Raw genomic sequence first — 16,754 nt, forward strand, 5'->3', positions numbered from 1 at the left:
AGAGACATTGCTTTGCCAACAAAGGTTCGTCTAGTCAAGGCTATGGTTTTTCCTGTGGTCATGTATGGATGTGAGAGTTGGACTGTGAAGAAAGCTGAGCGCCAAAGAATTGATGCTTTTGAACTGTGGTGTTGGAGAAGACTCTTGAGAATCCCTTGGACTGCAAGGAGATCCAACCAGTCCATTCTGAAGGAGATCAGCCCTGGGATTTCTTTGGAAGGAATGATGCTAAAGCTGAAACTCCAATACTTTGGCCACCTCATGTGAAGAGTTGACTCACTGGAAAAGACCCTGATGCTGGGAGGGATTGGGGGCAGGAGGAGAAGGGGACGACAGAGGATGAGATGGCTGGATGGCATCACTGACCCAATGGACGTGAGTCTGAGTGAACTCTGGGAGTTGGTGATGGACTGGCATGCTGCGATTCATGGGGTCGAAAAGAGTCGGACACGACTGAGCGACTGAACTGAACTGAATGATCTTTTATCTCAATGATTCTGTTTTAATCTTTGAAATAGGAATGAGATTGCTCTGGGCAAAAGCATGTGTTAATGTAATTAGGTGTATACTAGAATTTTAGGAATGAAAAGATCCAATGTTGCTAAGCCCTGAATTCCAGAGGAAGCTTTGCTTCAGGCTTCACTGGTAGTCCTCTTTCCTAATGTTTCTACATAGCAACTTCTATATTGGGCTGTGCTATTCATGTCCTTTACTTTCTGTAGAATTTCCAAAGAATCCTATAGAATTTTTATATGACAAAGAATTTTTGCATTGAAAACATGCCTAAGTTTGAGATTTAACAACCTTTTTACTAAAATTAGACAATGTAGTAATCCTATAATCAGAGACTATACTTGCAAAAATGTAAAGTAACATATTTTACTGAGCCATGAGAAAATAGATTAAAGTACAGTTAGAAGAGAGAGTAGACTGTAATCAAATCAAGAAAGTTAAGAAAGTATTTTACTTTCATGGGAAGAGTTTTGTTTTTTTCAGTTTGTATATTGTGGGGGAGAAAAAAGATAATCATTAGAATCATAAAAATAGATTTTGTAATAGGATTAACAAAGCACAAGCATTTTTAAACAGTTAATTGTTCAAAATCTATATGAAAAATAACACAAATATCAGCAATATTCCTGCAATCATCAGGAAAATATCTAATTTTGTCATAATTTAAATAAACAAGTTAGAAAGATGCTTCCTTTCACCTTCTGATTTTCTTTATATAGTATTTTGAAAATTAATTCAGAATTTTTTTTTTTTTTTGACCAAGCCACTGGCTTCTGTGATTTTAGTTCCCCAACCAGGGATTGAATCCAGGCTCTATGCAGTGAGAACACAGAGTCCTAACCACTGGAAATTAATGGTTATTCTAATATCTGAGGAAATTCCCCAGAACTTTTTGAAAGTAGTCAAAATGCAAAGTCACAATCTTTTGTCACCAGATACTATGTATAACAGACATTCCAATCTTTATCCTTGAATTTTATCTGATCCTTGGCCCCAACCCCTTTCCTAAATTTCATCACAGGATAAGGTTGAGGGATGGTGGTGAGCTGTATATTATACATACTATTGGTAATTTTTTAAACTCAGTGTTAATGGTAAATTTTTTAGGTTGTACATTTTTAGGTGGTCATGTATTCTATGAAGAAACAACCCTGTTCCCCCAGTTTGGCCTTGATTTTGAAATATTTTGATGCCAGTGGCAAAATATTACATTCTCAGAACTCTTTGGGAGTTATCTTATCAAAACCCTCTACTACTTAGTACATGCTTCTTTTGTAGCAATTACCAAACTATTTTAACTGTTTGTCCTTCCCCCCAGTAAACACAAAGTGTTTAACTGCTGGATTCTTGTCTATTTTTTTCAGTCTGTAGGGCCTTGTCTTATACTGGATACAAGTAAATGTTTGATAAATATCTTTATGGAGGAGAAGGAGGGACAGAGAGAAAAGAAAAGAAAGAAAGAAAGAAAGGAGGGAGGAAGGAAAGAACAAAGGAAAGGAGGACAGGAGAGAGTGAGAGAGAGAGGGAGGAAAAGGGGGAAAAGGAAAGTGTAAGTCCAGTTAAAACAGGAAGTTTAAAATTTGAACTGTTAACCTTCAAATTCCTTATCACTTAAGTCTTTAGGCATAAATGTCTTAATTTTTAAAATAGTATAGTAATGCTGCAAAATTGGTTTAAGAAAAATTTTAAATGCAGTTATAATACTAAGGTATTATTGCAAATAGTTTCATGTCTTCTCATTCAAAAATGATGTATCTTGTAATACATTATCTCCAGGTTGTCAAAGTGTGGTTTCTGAGTCAGTAATATCAACATCACTTGTCAGGTGATTAGAAATGCAAATTATCATGCCACATCCTAGATCTAGGCTTCAGCAGTACATGAACTGAGGACTTCTGGATGTACAACCTGGGTTTAGAAGTGGCAGACAAACCAGAGATCAAATTGTCGACATTCGCTGGATCATACAGAAAGCAATATAATTCCAGAAAAACATCTTCTGTTTCAATAACTGCACTAAAGCCTTTGACAGTGTGGATCACAACAAACTGTAGAAACTTCTTGAAGAGATTTGAATATAAGACTACCTTACCTGTCTCCCGAGAAACCTGTATGCAGGTCAAGAAGAAGCAGTTAGAACCAGATATGGAACAACAGACTAGTTCAAAATTGGGAAAGGAGTATGTCAAGGCTGTATATTGTCACCCTGCTCATTTAACTTCTATGCAGAGTATATCATGCAAAATGCCAGGCTGGATGAATCACAAACTGGAATCAAGAATGCCAGGAGAAATATCAACAGCCTCAGATATGCAGATGATACCACTCTAATGGCAGAAAGCGAAGAAGAATCAAAGAGCCTCTTGATGAGGGTGAAAGAGGAAAGTGAAAAAGCTGGCTTAAAACTCAACTTCAAAAAACTAAGATCGTGACATCTAGTCCCATCACTTCATGGCAAATAGAAGGGAAAAAAGTAGAAACAGTGACATTTTATTTTGGTGGGGTGGGGGCGGGGGGTCCAAAATCACTCTGGACAGTTAATGCAATCATGAAATTAGAACATACTTGCTCCTTGGAAGAAAAGCTATGACAGACCTAGATAGCATATCAAAAGCAGAGACATCACCTTGTCACCAAATGTCCATATAGTCAAAGCTATTTTTTTTTTTCCAGTAGCCATGTACAGATGTGAGAGTTGGACCAAAAAGCAGGCTGAGTGTCAAAGAATTGATGCTTTTGAACTGTGGTGCTGGAGAAGGCTCTTGAGAGTCCCTTGGACTGTAAGGAGATTCAACTAGTCAATCCTAAAGAAAATCAATCCTGAGTATTCATTGAAGGACTGATGTGGAAACTGAAGCTCCAATATTTTGGCCACCTGATGCAAAGAGCCAACTCATTGGAAAAGACCGTGATGCTGGGAAACATTGAGGGCAGGAGGAAAAGAGGGCAGCAGAGGATGAGATGGTTGATTAGCATTACCTACTCAATGGACATGAGTTTGAGCAAACTATGGAAGATGGTGAAGGACAGGGAGGCCTGGCTTGCTGCAGTCCATGGGGTCAAAAAGAGTCGGACTTGACAACTTGGCAACTGAACAACAATACTAGATCTTCAGAGTCAGAAACTGAGATGGGCCCATTCGTCTGCATTTCTTTGGCAATACTGATGGCTCTTAAAGTTTGAGAACCACATCATAACTGTTCAAAATTGGTCCTGCTGTTGATGAAGAGGCACTACTCAGACTCGAATATTTTCAGGTTAGAGAAAAATGATTAAATTATCACTTTAAAAGAAGTACACAGTTTTTTCAGTATAAAAGATAACCCCACTACAGAACTTTTCAGAATACATGGAAATTTAGAAAGATACGGAAAAACCCTCCAACTCTTCACTTAGTTTAGTCGTAAACCCATTGGTCTCCTCTTGTTTTAAGCCCTTTCCCTCATCTAAATTTTCGCTGTAAAAATAAAGTGAAAATAATTAAAAATTTTAAAACATCAAAACCCCCAAGATATGAAATTTTTTTAAAAAAAGAAAAGTATAATATTTATTGTTGTGATACAAAGTCCTCAAGATTTACTCGTAGCAGCCTTCCGAAAGAGGCCATCTAAGAGCACATATTCTGAAATCAGGCAAACATCAGTTCTATTCCAACTCAGTAACTAAAGTCAACATGCTCTTCAGCGCCTTTGAGTTTGGTTCGTTAATGTAAACCCCAATCCTACCAGACTAACAGAGATGTTTGTAAAGTGTTTATCTAATCGCCTGGCGCCGCCGGCACTTTTTCAGATGGAAAAGTCACAGCAAGATTAGCTTGGGAGTCAGCCGTGCACGGAGGACAGCTGGTTCTCCAAGCGAGAAACCTTCCTGCGGTTCTCAATGACCAATGGAAGCTCTCCAAAGCAATTCCGCAGGTGTAGGGGAGACGTGACTTTGCAGCAGCAGCAGCAGGGGAAGGCCCCGCCTCTAACAGATGCACTGTCCCTTTAAGAGCCTCCCTCCCTCTGCTAGACTCCGGGTTAGGTCTAGGCGTAGGCGGAACCGGAAGTTGTAGGGAAGGCGCCGGTCCCGAGTATGGCGGCCGCCTGTCCCTGCAGGCCGATTGCTCCCGATACTGCTGCCGCCCGGCTCCTGGGTGCCCTGTGGTTCGTATCAGTCACCACTGGACCTTGGGGAGCTGCTGCCGGGGGTGGCGAAGAAACTCTTAAGTGCGAGGACCTCAAAGTGGGACAATATCCTCTGTGAGGAGCACCCCATGGGGGTGAGGTAGATTTGGAGTCGAGAGTGGCTAGGAACCCTCAGGTCGGGCTAGGGTTGTGCTGAAGGGAACGGTGACCTGTGACCTCTAATGACCGAAGGAGCCTGGGGCGGGGAGTGCAGAGATTTGGGGATGAGAGGACAGAGGCTAGCCTGTGAGATTTCCTTGGGATTTTACTGATCATTAGCTGTTCTTCTTTTGATCCACCTTTTTTTCTTTCTTTAATATAATGTATTTTTTTAGTCAGTGGATTTGTTTGTTCAACAAACACGTAGATACTGAAGTTTGTCAGGTCATGTTGTTAGGCATTAGAATTAAGTTAAAAGATAGACCCGATTCTGGAAATTTGCCGATTTAGGGGGAGACAAGGAAGATCCCCTGGAGGAGGGCAGGGCAGCCCACTTCATTATTCTTGCCTGGAGAATCCCATCAGAGTAGCCTGGCGGGCTACAGTCCATGGAGCTGCAAAAAGTGGCACAGGACTGAAGCGACTTAGCACGCAGGCAAGAACGGTATAGCCAATGTATGTTGCCAATTTATTATTAACTTTGCATTTATTACTTTTATTTACCTCTCCTTGAGATCCCAGACTGTACTGGGGCAAATTCCTGCTCCACTTTGTAACCGATTTGAGCTTTGAGCTTGGGGATTGCTAAGAGTCCCACACGACTTCGCTACCGAACAACGAAAATAACGGTGGTACCAACTGAAAGGTGTGTTGTGCTAAATTAGTACCAGTAAGTCACTTAGAACAGTGCCTGGCATATAGTAGGGGCTATATGTGTTTAGCTCTCACGTGTTTACTGATGAGAAAACTGAGGCTGGAGGAGTTAAATAGATCAGTTCGTTGTCATGGCTCTGATAAAGGGAAGAGGAATATGAAATGGGAGTTATATTCAAATCAAAATAGGTACTTTTGTATAAAATTAGATAATTTCATACCAATTATAGAACAGAAAAATTAAGAACATAAGCCAGAGATGCAAGAAAGATTCTATGAGAGGAAATCTTAAAATTAAAAAAATTCTCTTGTATTTTAATGTGAGTTGAAGAGAGGCCACCGTTACTAAATTTTTACAGAATAGCTCTAATTGCTGATTACTGTTATGCTAGGGGTTTGAGAATCACTGACCTGGTAAGTTGAGTCCTTTTTTTTTTGGCAAAAATGTCGCAGTGATTTTTTTTTCTAATAAAATAATTAGAAAAAAAAATTTTTTTTTTAATTTTTTTGCTTAAAAATTTTTTAATCATTTTTAAAAATTTGAATTAATTTTTGTTTTTGGCTGTGCTGGGTCTTTGTTGCTGCTCTCTGGCTTTCTCTAGTTGCGCTGTGAGGGCTCCTCGTTGTGGTGGCTTCTCTTGTCATGGAGCATGGGCTCAAGATGCAAAGGCTTGGTGCTCTGCAACATGTGGAATCTTCCTGGACCAGGGATCAAATCCATGTCCCCTGCACTGGCAGACAGAATCTTAACCAGTGGACTACTAGGAAAGTCTGAGTTGTGCTTTTTGAACCTTAGAAGTGACTGAGCATAACTGAACTGGAAAATGTTATTCCTGGCACAAAGATGAGATTTCCAGTAGTGAATCAGAAACCCGAAGCAAGTGTCAAACTCTGTCTACAGAGACATCTTGTGAAAACCTTACTTAGCTCATATTTGTGTCAATGAAATATTCAGGAAACAGAAAAACACCCCTCCCCCCGCCCCCATGCCCTGAATGTTGTAAACATCTATTAGAGGATCAATATTATATGTTTCCAAAAGCTTAAAACCTTGTTGGGAAGATCATGTAGACCCACCTAAAATAACCATCTTCCTTGCAGTATGGTGGAATTTACCTTTGGCTTGGAATCAGGAAACGTGATATTACTACCTATCACTTACTCCACTTTGCATGAGTCACTCAAAGTTTGAGCCCCGATTTGCTTCACTTATGTGGAAATAATAGTATCCATTTGTGTTGCATCAAGTTATATGTATGGTAATACTTGGGCCATGTGAATAATTTCATCAGACATCTGGAAACTGATGTGTTTTTTTTTTTTTAACCTGAAGTTCTCATAATACTTAGTAGAGATTTTTACTTTCATTTTTTTCTTTGTGCTTTGTGCTTAAACCCTGACTGATGTTCTTTAAGGATGGCACCCTCTGCTAGAGCTTTTAATGTACTTTTCCTTAAATAAATTAATGTTCAGATATTATTTAGTGACACTGAAAGTGTATCTGTGCTTGTGCTTGTTGACCTGGACAAACTAACATCCTCTCTTTACATGTAATTATAAACATAAATATATGACATATTAAAGACAAGATGATAATGTTTTGTATTGGAATGTTGTTTATATTTCCTTAACTTTTCTACATATATTTGTAAAGATCCAAAAATAAATGATGCTACACAAGAACCAGTTAACTGTACAAACTACACAGCTTATGGTAAGACTTCCAGAAACATGTTTTTTTTAATTATTTTTAAAACATTATTTCATAGATATATGTGTGATTGCTAAAAGTAATTAATAAATGTGTTTTTTCTTGAGTTACTTCATCCTTCTGTTTCCAGAACAACTTAATATTTGAGAATATCTAGGGGTTATTAATATTTTATAAAAAGAATCTTATTCTATTAAATAATTATATAAATTGAGAAATTTTTTATTTTCATTCATTTTTTTTTAAAGCTTTTGGAATCAGTTTATATAGCTTTCTTGATGCCCTGTATTTATCATGCTGTGTTTTACAAAGATGCCTCTTTAGAGTTTAATTACTCAGAAAGAACTTGAAAGGAGACTTACAGTTCAATAATGTGCAGCGAGGAGCTAGTAATATATCACTCTATCTTGCACTTGTAAAAGATACTTAGGTGCATCCTAAGTATGAAAATAATATGATAAGGATTTTAATTGCACATCAGTATTTTAGCGAGATGGTTTGATAATGGATAACACCCTCAACCTAATGATGTGAGGGAACTTCTGTTATTCCAAAAAGTATTTAATGCCAGATAAAGATTACTAAATTGTTTTGTTTAGCCTTTTCTTCTGAAGGGTTATATGTTGGAAAGGAGGTAGATGTATGCTGAAGCTATTTGGATTTGGCGTTCATATCTGGCATAGTACATAATGTTGGTTAATATCTAGTATTTAATATCTAGTAATATCTACCATTTAATATACAGTATTATCTTGAGAAAAGAATACCTATTGAATATATACTGATTGTTTTATTGTTTAGACAGAAGATAAGGCAATAATTGATGTTTTCTTTATAATGAAAGCTGCTAAACAGACTTATTATGGAAATGAGATTAAAATTATTTTTTACTGCAAAAAACTTTGTTTTTATAAAGTATCTTATAGTCAAATAATTGACTTATTGATTATGACTTTGTATATATTTTAAAAAGATCTCCTTTCTCTTTATCTCTTCACATTTTGATACACTGTTAACCCCATTCTAATGAGCAAAGATATTTGAAAGTAAGTTGTGTTAAACTTTTTAGCAGATATTTTGCTAGTATTCTGGAGTAATGGAATTTATCATATAAACAGTAATAGGTAATATATATATGATTTTTATAGTAAATATTGCTCAATATGTGTACATTTGTTTAATTTAGATATGTTAGACTTAAAGGAACTTTGCACATAATTCCCTCCTTTTAAAATTGCTTTATAAGTATACACAGACTTTCCTGTGTTAGAGTTCAGTCTTTTATAGTGTGCTCTCAGAATGGAGAATATTGTTGACATACATAAAGAAGAATGAGCTTTCAAATAAGAAAAATAAGCTTCCAACCACTTATGTGATATATGTTGGAAGTCTTTGAGTACTGTTGTGACTTAGGTAACATTAAACTTGGAATGAGACAGCCTGCTATCTCATGCCTTTTCTAGTCTGCAGATTTCTTTGTAGGTATGGAGATTTTGAAGGAAATTATTCTAAAAAGGAAATTTAGAATAAATTTGAAGGAAATTACAACTAAAAAGAATAGTCTCTGACCAAAAAGACCTCTGCCCTCCAGTTAGGTGTCTCTTGTAAAATAAGTTTGAATCCACTTAAGTATTATCACTAAGTAAGTTTATAAACAAATACAAAATCAAATGATCAGATTGCTAGGAAATATAAAAGGACTTAGAGGTGTTATGGTCCTGCCATGGCCTGTCAGGTAAGTAAGCATAGATGATGTAAATGGAGAGCTGCAGAGAAATAAAAGGAAGGCTTTCTATATAAGGGAATGGTATGGTTATTTGGAGAGAATAAACCATAAGTGCCTAAAAATCTGGGAACACATATATAAAATGTTATAAATCAATAAATAAATGACTTTAGATTGTTGTTGTGATTTTAAAAAGAAAATAAAGTTTCTGAGACAATATGACTCACCAGGCTTCTACATAAGAATATATAATTTATGCATGACCCAAAAGTGTTCAGCCAAGATCTGGGGTAGATTCTACCAGCCTGTCCCTATCAGGAAACTATGTTTGTCCACAAGCTGCTTTTTTAAAAATTTCCTTTTTAAAACATGAAAAGACTAGTGGAGTGGCTGTAAATTATTTCTGAGTCCTGATCTGAGAGGACGTCAAAATGACCCTTGAAACATGCTTCTTCTGTTTCTTTCATTGAGCATATGATAGACTCACGGAATCTTCAAACTAAGTTTAATTTTCTTAAACTATACTTTTTGGTAAGGGATTAGTGGATGGAATGCTTTACAGAGAGGGAAGTTTAGGAGTATAGAGTAAGAATTGGGACCAAAGGCAAAGGAGATTCAGTTATAACAGTAAACTGTTGTGGTCTTTAAATGGTTGTCAGTTAGCCCAATACCAGTTAAGCATCATTATTTTTTGAGAAATTGTTTGTAATAAATAGTTTAATAATTAAAATAATTAAATGGATCAAAACAAAAGTGCAAATTTATATTATAAACTATCCGTTATTGTTATTCAGTTGCTAAGTTATATTCAACTCTGACCACATGGACTGCAGCACGCCAGGCTTCCCTGTCCTTCACCGTCTCCCAGAGTTTGCTCAAACTCATGTCCATTGAGTCTGTGTTGCCATCCAGTGATCTCATCCTCTGTCACCCCTTTCTTCTCCTGCCCTCAATCTTTCCCAGTATCTGGGTCTTTTCCATTGAGTCAGCTCTTCACATCTGATGGCCAAAGTATGGGAGCTTCAGCTTCAGCATCAGCCCTTCCAAGGAATATTCAGGGTTGATTTCCTTTAGGATTGACTGGTTTGATCTCCTTGCTGTCCAAGTGACTCTTAAGAGTCTTCTCCAGCACCACAATGAGAAGTATCAATTCTTTGGCACTCAGCCTTTTTTATGGTCCAACTCTCACATCCATACATGACTACTGGAAAAAAAATAGCTTTGACTATTGAGATCTTTGTCAGCAAAGTGATGTCCCTGCTTTTTAATATGCTGTCTAGGTTTGTCATAGCTTTTCTTCCAAGGAGCAAGCATCTTTTAATTTCACTGCAGTCACCATCTGCAGTGATTTTGGAGCCCAGGAATATAAAATCTATAACTTTTTCCCCATCTGTTTACTATGAAATGATGGGACTGGATGCCATGAACTTAGTTTTTTGAAGTTGAGTTTTAAGCCAGCTTTCTCACTCTCCTTTTTCACCCTCATCAAGAGGCTCTTTAGTTCTTCCTTGCTTTCTGCCATTAGAGTAGTATCATCTGCACAACTGAGGTTGTTGATATTTCTCCTGGCAACCTTGATTGCAGCTTGTGATTCACCCAGCTGGCATTTCACATGATGTACTCTGCATAGAAGTTAAATAAGCAGAGTGACAATATACAGCCTTGTCGTACTTTCCCAAATTTGAAGCGGTCAGTTGTTCAATGTCCAGTTCTGTTACTTCTTGACTGCTTGCAGATTTTTCAGGAGACAGGTTAGGTGGTCTCATATTCCCATCTCTTAGAATTTTCCACAGTTTGTTGTGATCCACACTGTCAAAGGCTTTAGCATAGTCAATGAAGCAGAAGTAGGTCTTTTTCTGGAATTTCCTTGCTTTTTCTATGATCCAGCAGATGTTGGCAATTTGATCTCTGGTTCCTCTGCTTTTTCTAAACTCAGCTTATATACCTGGAAGGTTTTGGTTCATGAACTGTTGAAGCCTAGCTAGAAGGATGTTGATCATTTACAAGCATGTGAAATGAGTGCAGTTGTATGATAGTTTGAACATTCTTTGGGATTGGAATGAAAACTGACCTTTTCCAGTCCTATGGCCACTGTTGAGTTCTCCAAATTTGCTGGCATATTGAGTGCAGCACTTCAACTGCATCATCTTTTAGGATTTGAAATAGCTCAGCTGGAATTCCGTCACCTGTACGAGCTTTGTTCGTTGTAATGCTTCCTGAGGCCCACTTGACTTCACGCTCCAAAATGTCTGATTAGGTCAATGACCACACCATTGTGGTTATCCTAGTCATTAAGACTTCTTTGTAAAGTTCTTCTGTGTATTCTTGCCACAATTTCTTAATCATATCTGCTTCTATTATGTCCTTGTCTTATGTGTGCTGTGCCAAGTCACTTCAGTCAGGTCCAACTTTTTGTGATCCTGTGGACCATAGCCCACCAGACTCCTCTGTCCATGAGATTCTCCGGTCAAGAATATTGGAGTGAGTTGCTGTTCTGTCCTCCAGGGAATCTTCCAAACCCAGGAATCGAACCTGCATTGGCAGGTGGGTTCTTTACCACTAGTACCACCTGGGAAACCCAAAACTGTCTACTATTGGGAAAATATTTAATTTATTAAGATGTTATTATATGGCATTCTGCTAAGTGGTAGAGATGATACATTAAAAAAGACAAATTTCTGCCCTCAAGGAGTGTGCTGTCTAGTACGTATATATACATATTTGACATATATAGCAAGTGTTTTCAATTTTCCAATCAGTAAAATACAAAGGTATTAAAAAACCATTTCCAGAAATTTTGCTCTGGTCCTTTGACACAGGTCTGTTTTATTAAGGTTTTATTGAAATATATTTATGGAAACATACACTTAAATGTTGTTGTTGTTGTCCAGTTGCTCAGTCGTATCTGACTCTTTGTGACCCCATGGACTGCAGCATGCCAAGTCTCCCTATCCTTACCATCTCCTGGAGCATGCTCAAACTCCTGTCCATTGAGTCAGTGATGCCACCCAACCATCTCGTGTCCTCTGTCATCCCTTTCTCCTGTGTTGCATCCTTCCCAGCATCAGGTTCCAAAGAGTCAGTTCTTCTCATCAAGTGGCCAAAGTATTGGAGTTTCAGCTTCACCATCAGTCCTTCCAATGAATATTCAGGATTGATTTCCTTTGGATTGACTTCCTTGCAGTCCTAGGGACTCTCAAGAGTCTTCTCCAGCACATTTCAAAAAAATCAGTTCTTTGACATTCAGCTTCCTTCATGGTCCGACTCTCACATCCATATATGACTACTGGAAAAACCCTAGCTTTGACTATATGGACCTTTGTAGGCAAAGTGATGTCTCTGCTTTTTAATACACTGTTTAGGTTTGTCATAGCTTTTCTTCCAAGTAACAAATGTCTTTTAATTTTATGACTAGAGTAGAATCCCATACCATTTCCTGTCTAGGTCACTCCTTTTTACTGTTATGAAACTTCATTGGTTACTTTATTTTGAGTTTAGCTTTTTTGTGCTTAAAAAAATAGTTCTGCTTTATATAATCAAGAAATACTGTCTATCAATGCTAAGTTGTTGTTCACTCATTCAGGCTTGTCTGACTCTTTGCGACCCCATGATCTGCAGCACGTCAGACCTCCCTGTCCCTCACCATCTCCCGAAGTTTGCCCAAGTTCATGTCCATTGCATCGTTGATGACTTAAGTTGATGCCATTTAAATCCCAGTCATTGGCCAGAGACAAACATTTTGCAGGAAAACTGCAAATGGAATAATTTTCAGGATTGTAGCATGTTGCTTAATTTTGTCCATTAGTTAACATTTAGGGGTAACTGGCTTCCTAAGTCTTCCTAAATCATCATACAGACTCATTTTTACTTGTTTCTGAAATCAGTGTAAGCATGGCATTATTGTGGTGTAATGAAAAGGGTGTTGATTAAAAGTGATGAATGTTGGTCTAGGACTTAAAGAATATTACCTAGTGTGAGACTTTGGTCAGCTTGTTTAATTTCTTGGAACGTCAGTTTTTCTGTTTGTACAGGAAAAGAAATAAAAAGGAGCATATTACTAGTTCTGTCTACATAACAGGTTTTTTTTTAAAATAAGGACCAAATGAAGTCACTATAAAATATGTAAAAATGAATAAGTTCTAGGGCTGTAGGCATCCATTGAATTGATTTCATTTCACAGTCTTTTATTACTTTTACAGATCACGCACATGTTAAATTTATTCCTATCAGGTTCAGTCTCTTAGTCTTCTCAGTGTTGAAGTTCTCTACGTTTTTAGAGTTTAAGTTGAACATTTTCTCTAGCCAGGCACCATGCTTTACATGCCAAATGCCTTTACTACTTGGCTAGTAGTAGTACAAGGGTCTTATTTTTGTTTCCCAGATTACAAAACAAGGTTCAGTGAGATTTCATAACTTGACCAGAAGAACATACTAGTTAAGTGACAGAGTTCTGACTTAAACCTAAATTTGCCCCATTCTGAAGTACTGCATTTTGGCATTTTCTGTCAGTTCAAACAAATCTGATCCATCTCAATGTTTCTCTTATTATTTTCTCATGTCATCTCACTTTATAATGAGAGCAGCCCCTCATCTATCCTCACTAAAGTATGTAGTTTTTGTCCCTTGAAATAATTAGCTCATACTTCTGTCAGACTTCTCTAGAAATATTGTAGCAATATGGTTTCCCCTTCACTCTGGTACTTCTACTAATTGTGTCTTTCCTGAGGTTCTAAGCCTGAAATGTTGGGCATTTTTCTCTCCTTATCTGTCTCATTGACTACGAAGTAGCTCATATTGAATACAGATCATTTCTTATATTAGAAATGATAAAACACATTGAAAACTAAAGTTGTCAAAATTTGGGAGTTTGAACAATTAATAGAATGTAACTGAAAAAATTACGATTTGTTTTTCATATTTTTATAAAGCATTTTTACAACTCACCTATAAATGTTTGAGAGCTTCCCAGGTGGCTCAGTGGTAAAGAATCCGCCTGCAATGCAGGAGACGCAGGAGATTCGTGAGTTTGATCCCTGAATTGAGAAGATTCCCTAGAGGAGGAAATGGCAACCCACTCCAGTATTCTTGCCTGGGAAATCCCATGGACAGAGCAACCTGTTGGTCTACAGCTCATGAAGTTACAAAGAATCAGACATGACTGACAAGCACGCATGCCCACCTCCATAAATGTTTAATCCTTCAAAATTTTGTAAAGGAAGCTGTAATCTCAAAAAACAGTGCATTTCTCTAAAGCAAAGTATATTGGACAAAGCCTCTATGGGAATCATCCCAGGTCCTTGGCAGTGAAAGTCCCAAGGCCTAATCACTGGACCAGCAGGGAAAGCCCCACATCGTCTGATCTCTGCTTCTGTGTTCACACTGCATCCTGCCTGCATGTCTTCACATCGTCTTCTCTCTGTGTATGTTCATTTTCCTATTTTTGAAGGATACCCATCTTACTGCATTAGGGCCCACCACCCTAATGACCTCATCTTAACTTGGATGCAAAGTTGGATTGCAAACTTAAATTTGCAAAGATGCTATTGCCAATTAAGGTCACATTGTGAAGTGCTGAGGGTTAGGACCTCAATATATCTTTTTGGGAGAGTGCAATTCAGCCCACAGTATGTCTTTAAAATAATCAATTTCCAGATCCTCATTTTTTTTTTTTTTTTAATTTTTGAGTTGAAGGATAATTGCTTTACAGAATTTTGTGGTTTTCTGTCATACATCAGCGAGAATCAGTTTTTATTATATGTGTATTTTTTCCTACAATTAATGTAAAGTTTTCTGCATTTAAAAGAAGAGCCCTTTCATATTCTTGATTGGATCATGATATGAAATTGCTGTGTTTAGATTCCACTGTAAAGAATGCTATAATATTTCAATATTAAGGGCAGTATTTACAGTATGCTGGAAATAAATTTTTTCCCAGCCATTTAAATCCATGGTGAAAAATTTTAGATGTCAACTTAAAAATGTGTGAGGGAATATATAGTTTTAAAAAATTTTAGGGAGTATGTGAGCAAAATTTTTTGAACACAGCTGATCTAGAGCATTGTTTTTCACCCTTAGTAATGTTTGGGGCTAGATAATTATTGTGAGGAGGCTATCTTGTGCATTGTAGAAGATTTAGAAGCATCCTGGCCTCCATCCACTAGATGCCAGTAGCATTTTCCCAGTAGTGACAACCAAAAATGTTTCCAGACATTGCCAAATATCCCCTGGAAAGCAAAATTACTTTCTGTCATTCCTCCATCATTTAAATAGAGCATACTCATCTTTCAGTTGGTAACATAGAAAATGTATTAGCATTTAAGATGTTTGTTGACCTCAGTTTTGAGTTGTCTGCTATATGCACATGCTTGTGCTCAGTTGCTCACTTGTGTCCGACTCTTTGTGACCTCATGGACTGGGGCCTGTCAGGCTTCTCTGTCCATGGAATTTCCCAGGCAAGAATACTGGAGTGGGTTGCCATGCCCTCCTCCAGCGGATCTTCCCAACCCAGGGATCGAACTGACGTCTCTCATGTCTCCTGCATTGGCAGGTGGATTCTTTACCACTGTGTCACCTGGGAAGCTGTCTGCCATATAGCTCCAGTCAAAAGCATGACCTAAGATGGCAGACCAAGAGATACACCTTAAGGGGCATGATAATAGTTGATTCACAAAACTCAAGTAAGCTTTGTCCCTGTATCAAGGCAGGTGGCCAAACAGCTACATATAAATCATCTGTTGACTTTTGTTGCCTCATCTCTGTCGATCCTAACATTATAAGCCCTTGCTTATGTCTGGAGTCAGTGTGAGAAAATGCTATGTGGAAAACGTTTATTGTTTTGTAAAGGTTCTTATTATTAAGGACCTTCTCTATTACATTCCTTTACTCTTGTGTCATGTACCAAACCAAGTTCACACAGTGGTTTAGAGGTGAATTGGTATGCTTTCAGTTACATCACAGTAGCTCTGTGGCTCTTTTTGCCTTACTACCAGGAGCCTCTAAGCTAAATTCGTGGTCAATTACACTGTCTTCCCTTAGTTGTTTCCTAGGATAATTATTTCTTCACTCTCTCTCTTCCTTTTATTTTATTACCTTCTTTCTTGTCTAAATGGTCAGTTTTACTGAATCTGTGCTCTTTAGCGTGAGCATCTTCTTGTGTTGGAAATGTAAGTACATTAAAAAGATAAGTAAAGTTTATGGGATGGTATAGTTTGAACTATCAGTAACACAACCAAAGAGTGCAAAGTCATTACAGGATATTTTTCCTAGCATCATTCTCTCAGTGTACTACTCTGGCCTAAAACAGGACAGTGATTTGTTGGAAATCTTAAGGTAATTATAAAGTAGATGTAAAATAAATGCCATTTATTTCTCTTTCATAATAAAACACTGTGGGTTTTTTTTTTAAGTCTATTATACCAAGTTCTATTTTCATTTTCTCAAAAAATTGTAATCATTGATGTTAAGCATAGAGATAAGCATTTCCTGAAACTAGCCTAAAGGAATTAGTACCTTTTAGTCAGAAATGGTGAAGGAGTAAAAAGTACTAACATTTATTGATTGCCTACTAAGTGCTCTGCTTTATGCTAGATAATTTATATCACATTTTATCCCCACAATAATCTTCTTATGATCTTAGTGCTACTTTTATCTACATGGAATCCAAGTTTCTGAAAGAGGCAATGTATAGATAGGTGATTCTCATTCCAAAGTTCTTACTTTATATGATGAGGCCATAAAAGCTTCAGGACAGTACTTGCTTAGCACATAGTAAGCTCTATAAGTGTTACTTCCTCTTATTAAGTCATCTGGGTTATGAATAAAGATC

General features: G+C 37.4%; 1 protein-coding gene across 2 annotated transcripts in view; it reads left to right on the forward strand.

The window, feature by feature from the left end:
- Positions 1–4,569: 4,569 nt before the first annotated feature.
- Positions 4,570–16,754, forward strand: part of TM2D1 (TM2 domain containing 1) — a 50,920-nt gene continuing 38,735 nt past the window's right edge. Inside the window, exons 1-2 of one of the 2 annotated variants that reach the window (XM_010833914.1) lie at positions 4,570–4,745; positions 7,133–7,206. In XM_010833914.1, coding sequence (XP_010832216.1) covers positions 4,588–4,745; positions 7,133–7,206 — 232 coding nt within the window. In that variant the 5' untranslated portion in view covers positions 4,570–4,587. The remainder of the gene's footprint in view (positions 4,746–7,132; positions 7,207–16,754) is intronic. The other variant, XR_824731.1, reaches the window with a different exon arrangement.

The sequence above is a fragment of the Bison bison genome, unplaced genomic scaffold (assembly GCF_000754665.1).
Source record: "Bison bison bison isolate TAMUID 2011002044 unplaced genomic scaffold, Bison_UMD1.0 scf7180017863957, whole genome shotgun sequence".
Taxonomy (NCBI): Eukaryota; Metazoa; Chordata; class Mammalia; order Artiodactyla; family Bovidae; genus Bison; species Bison bison.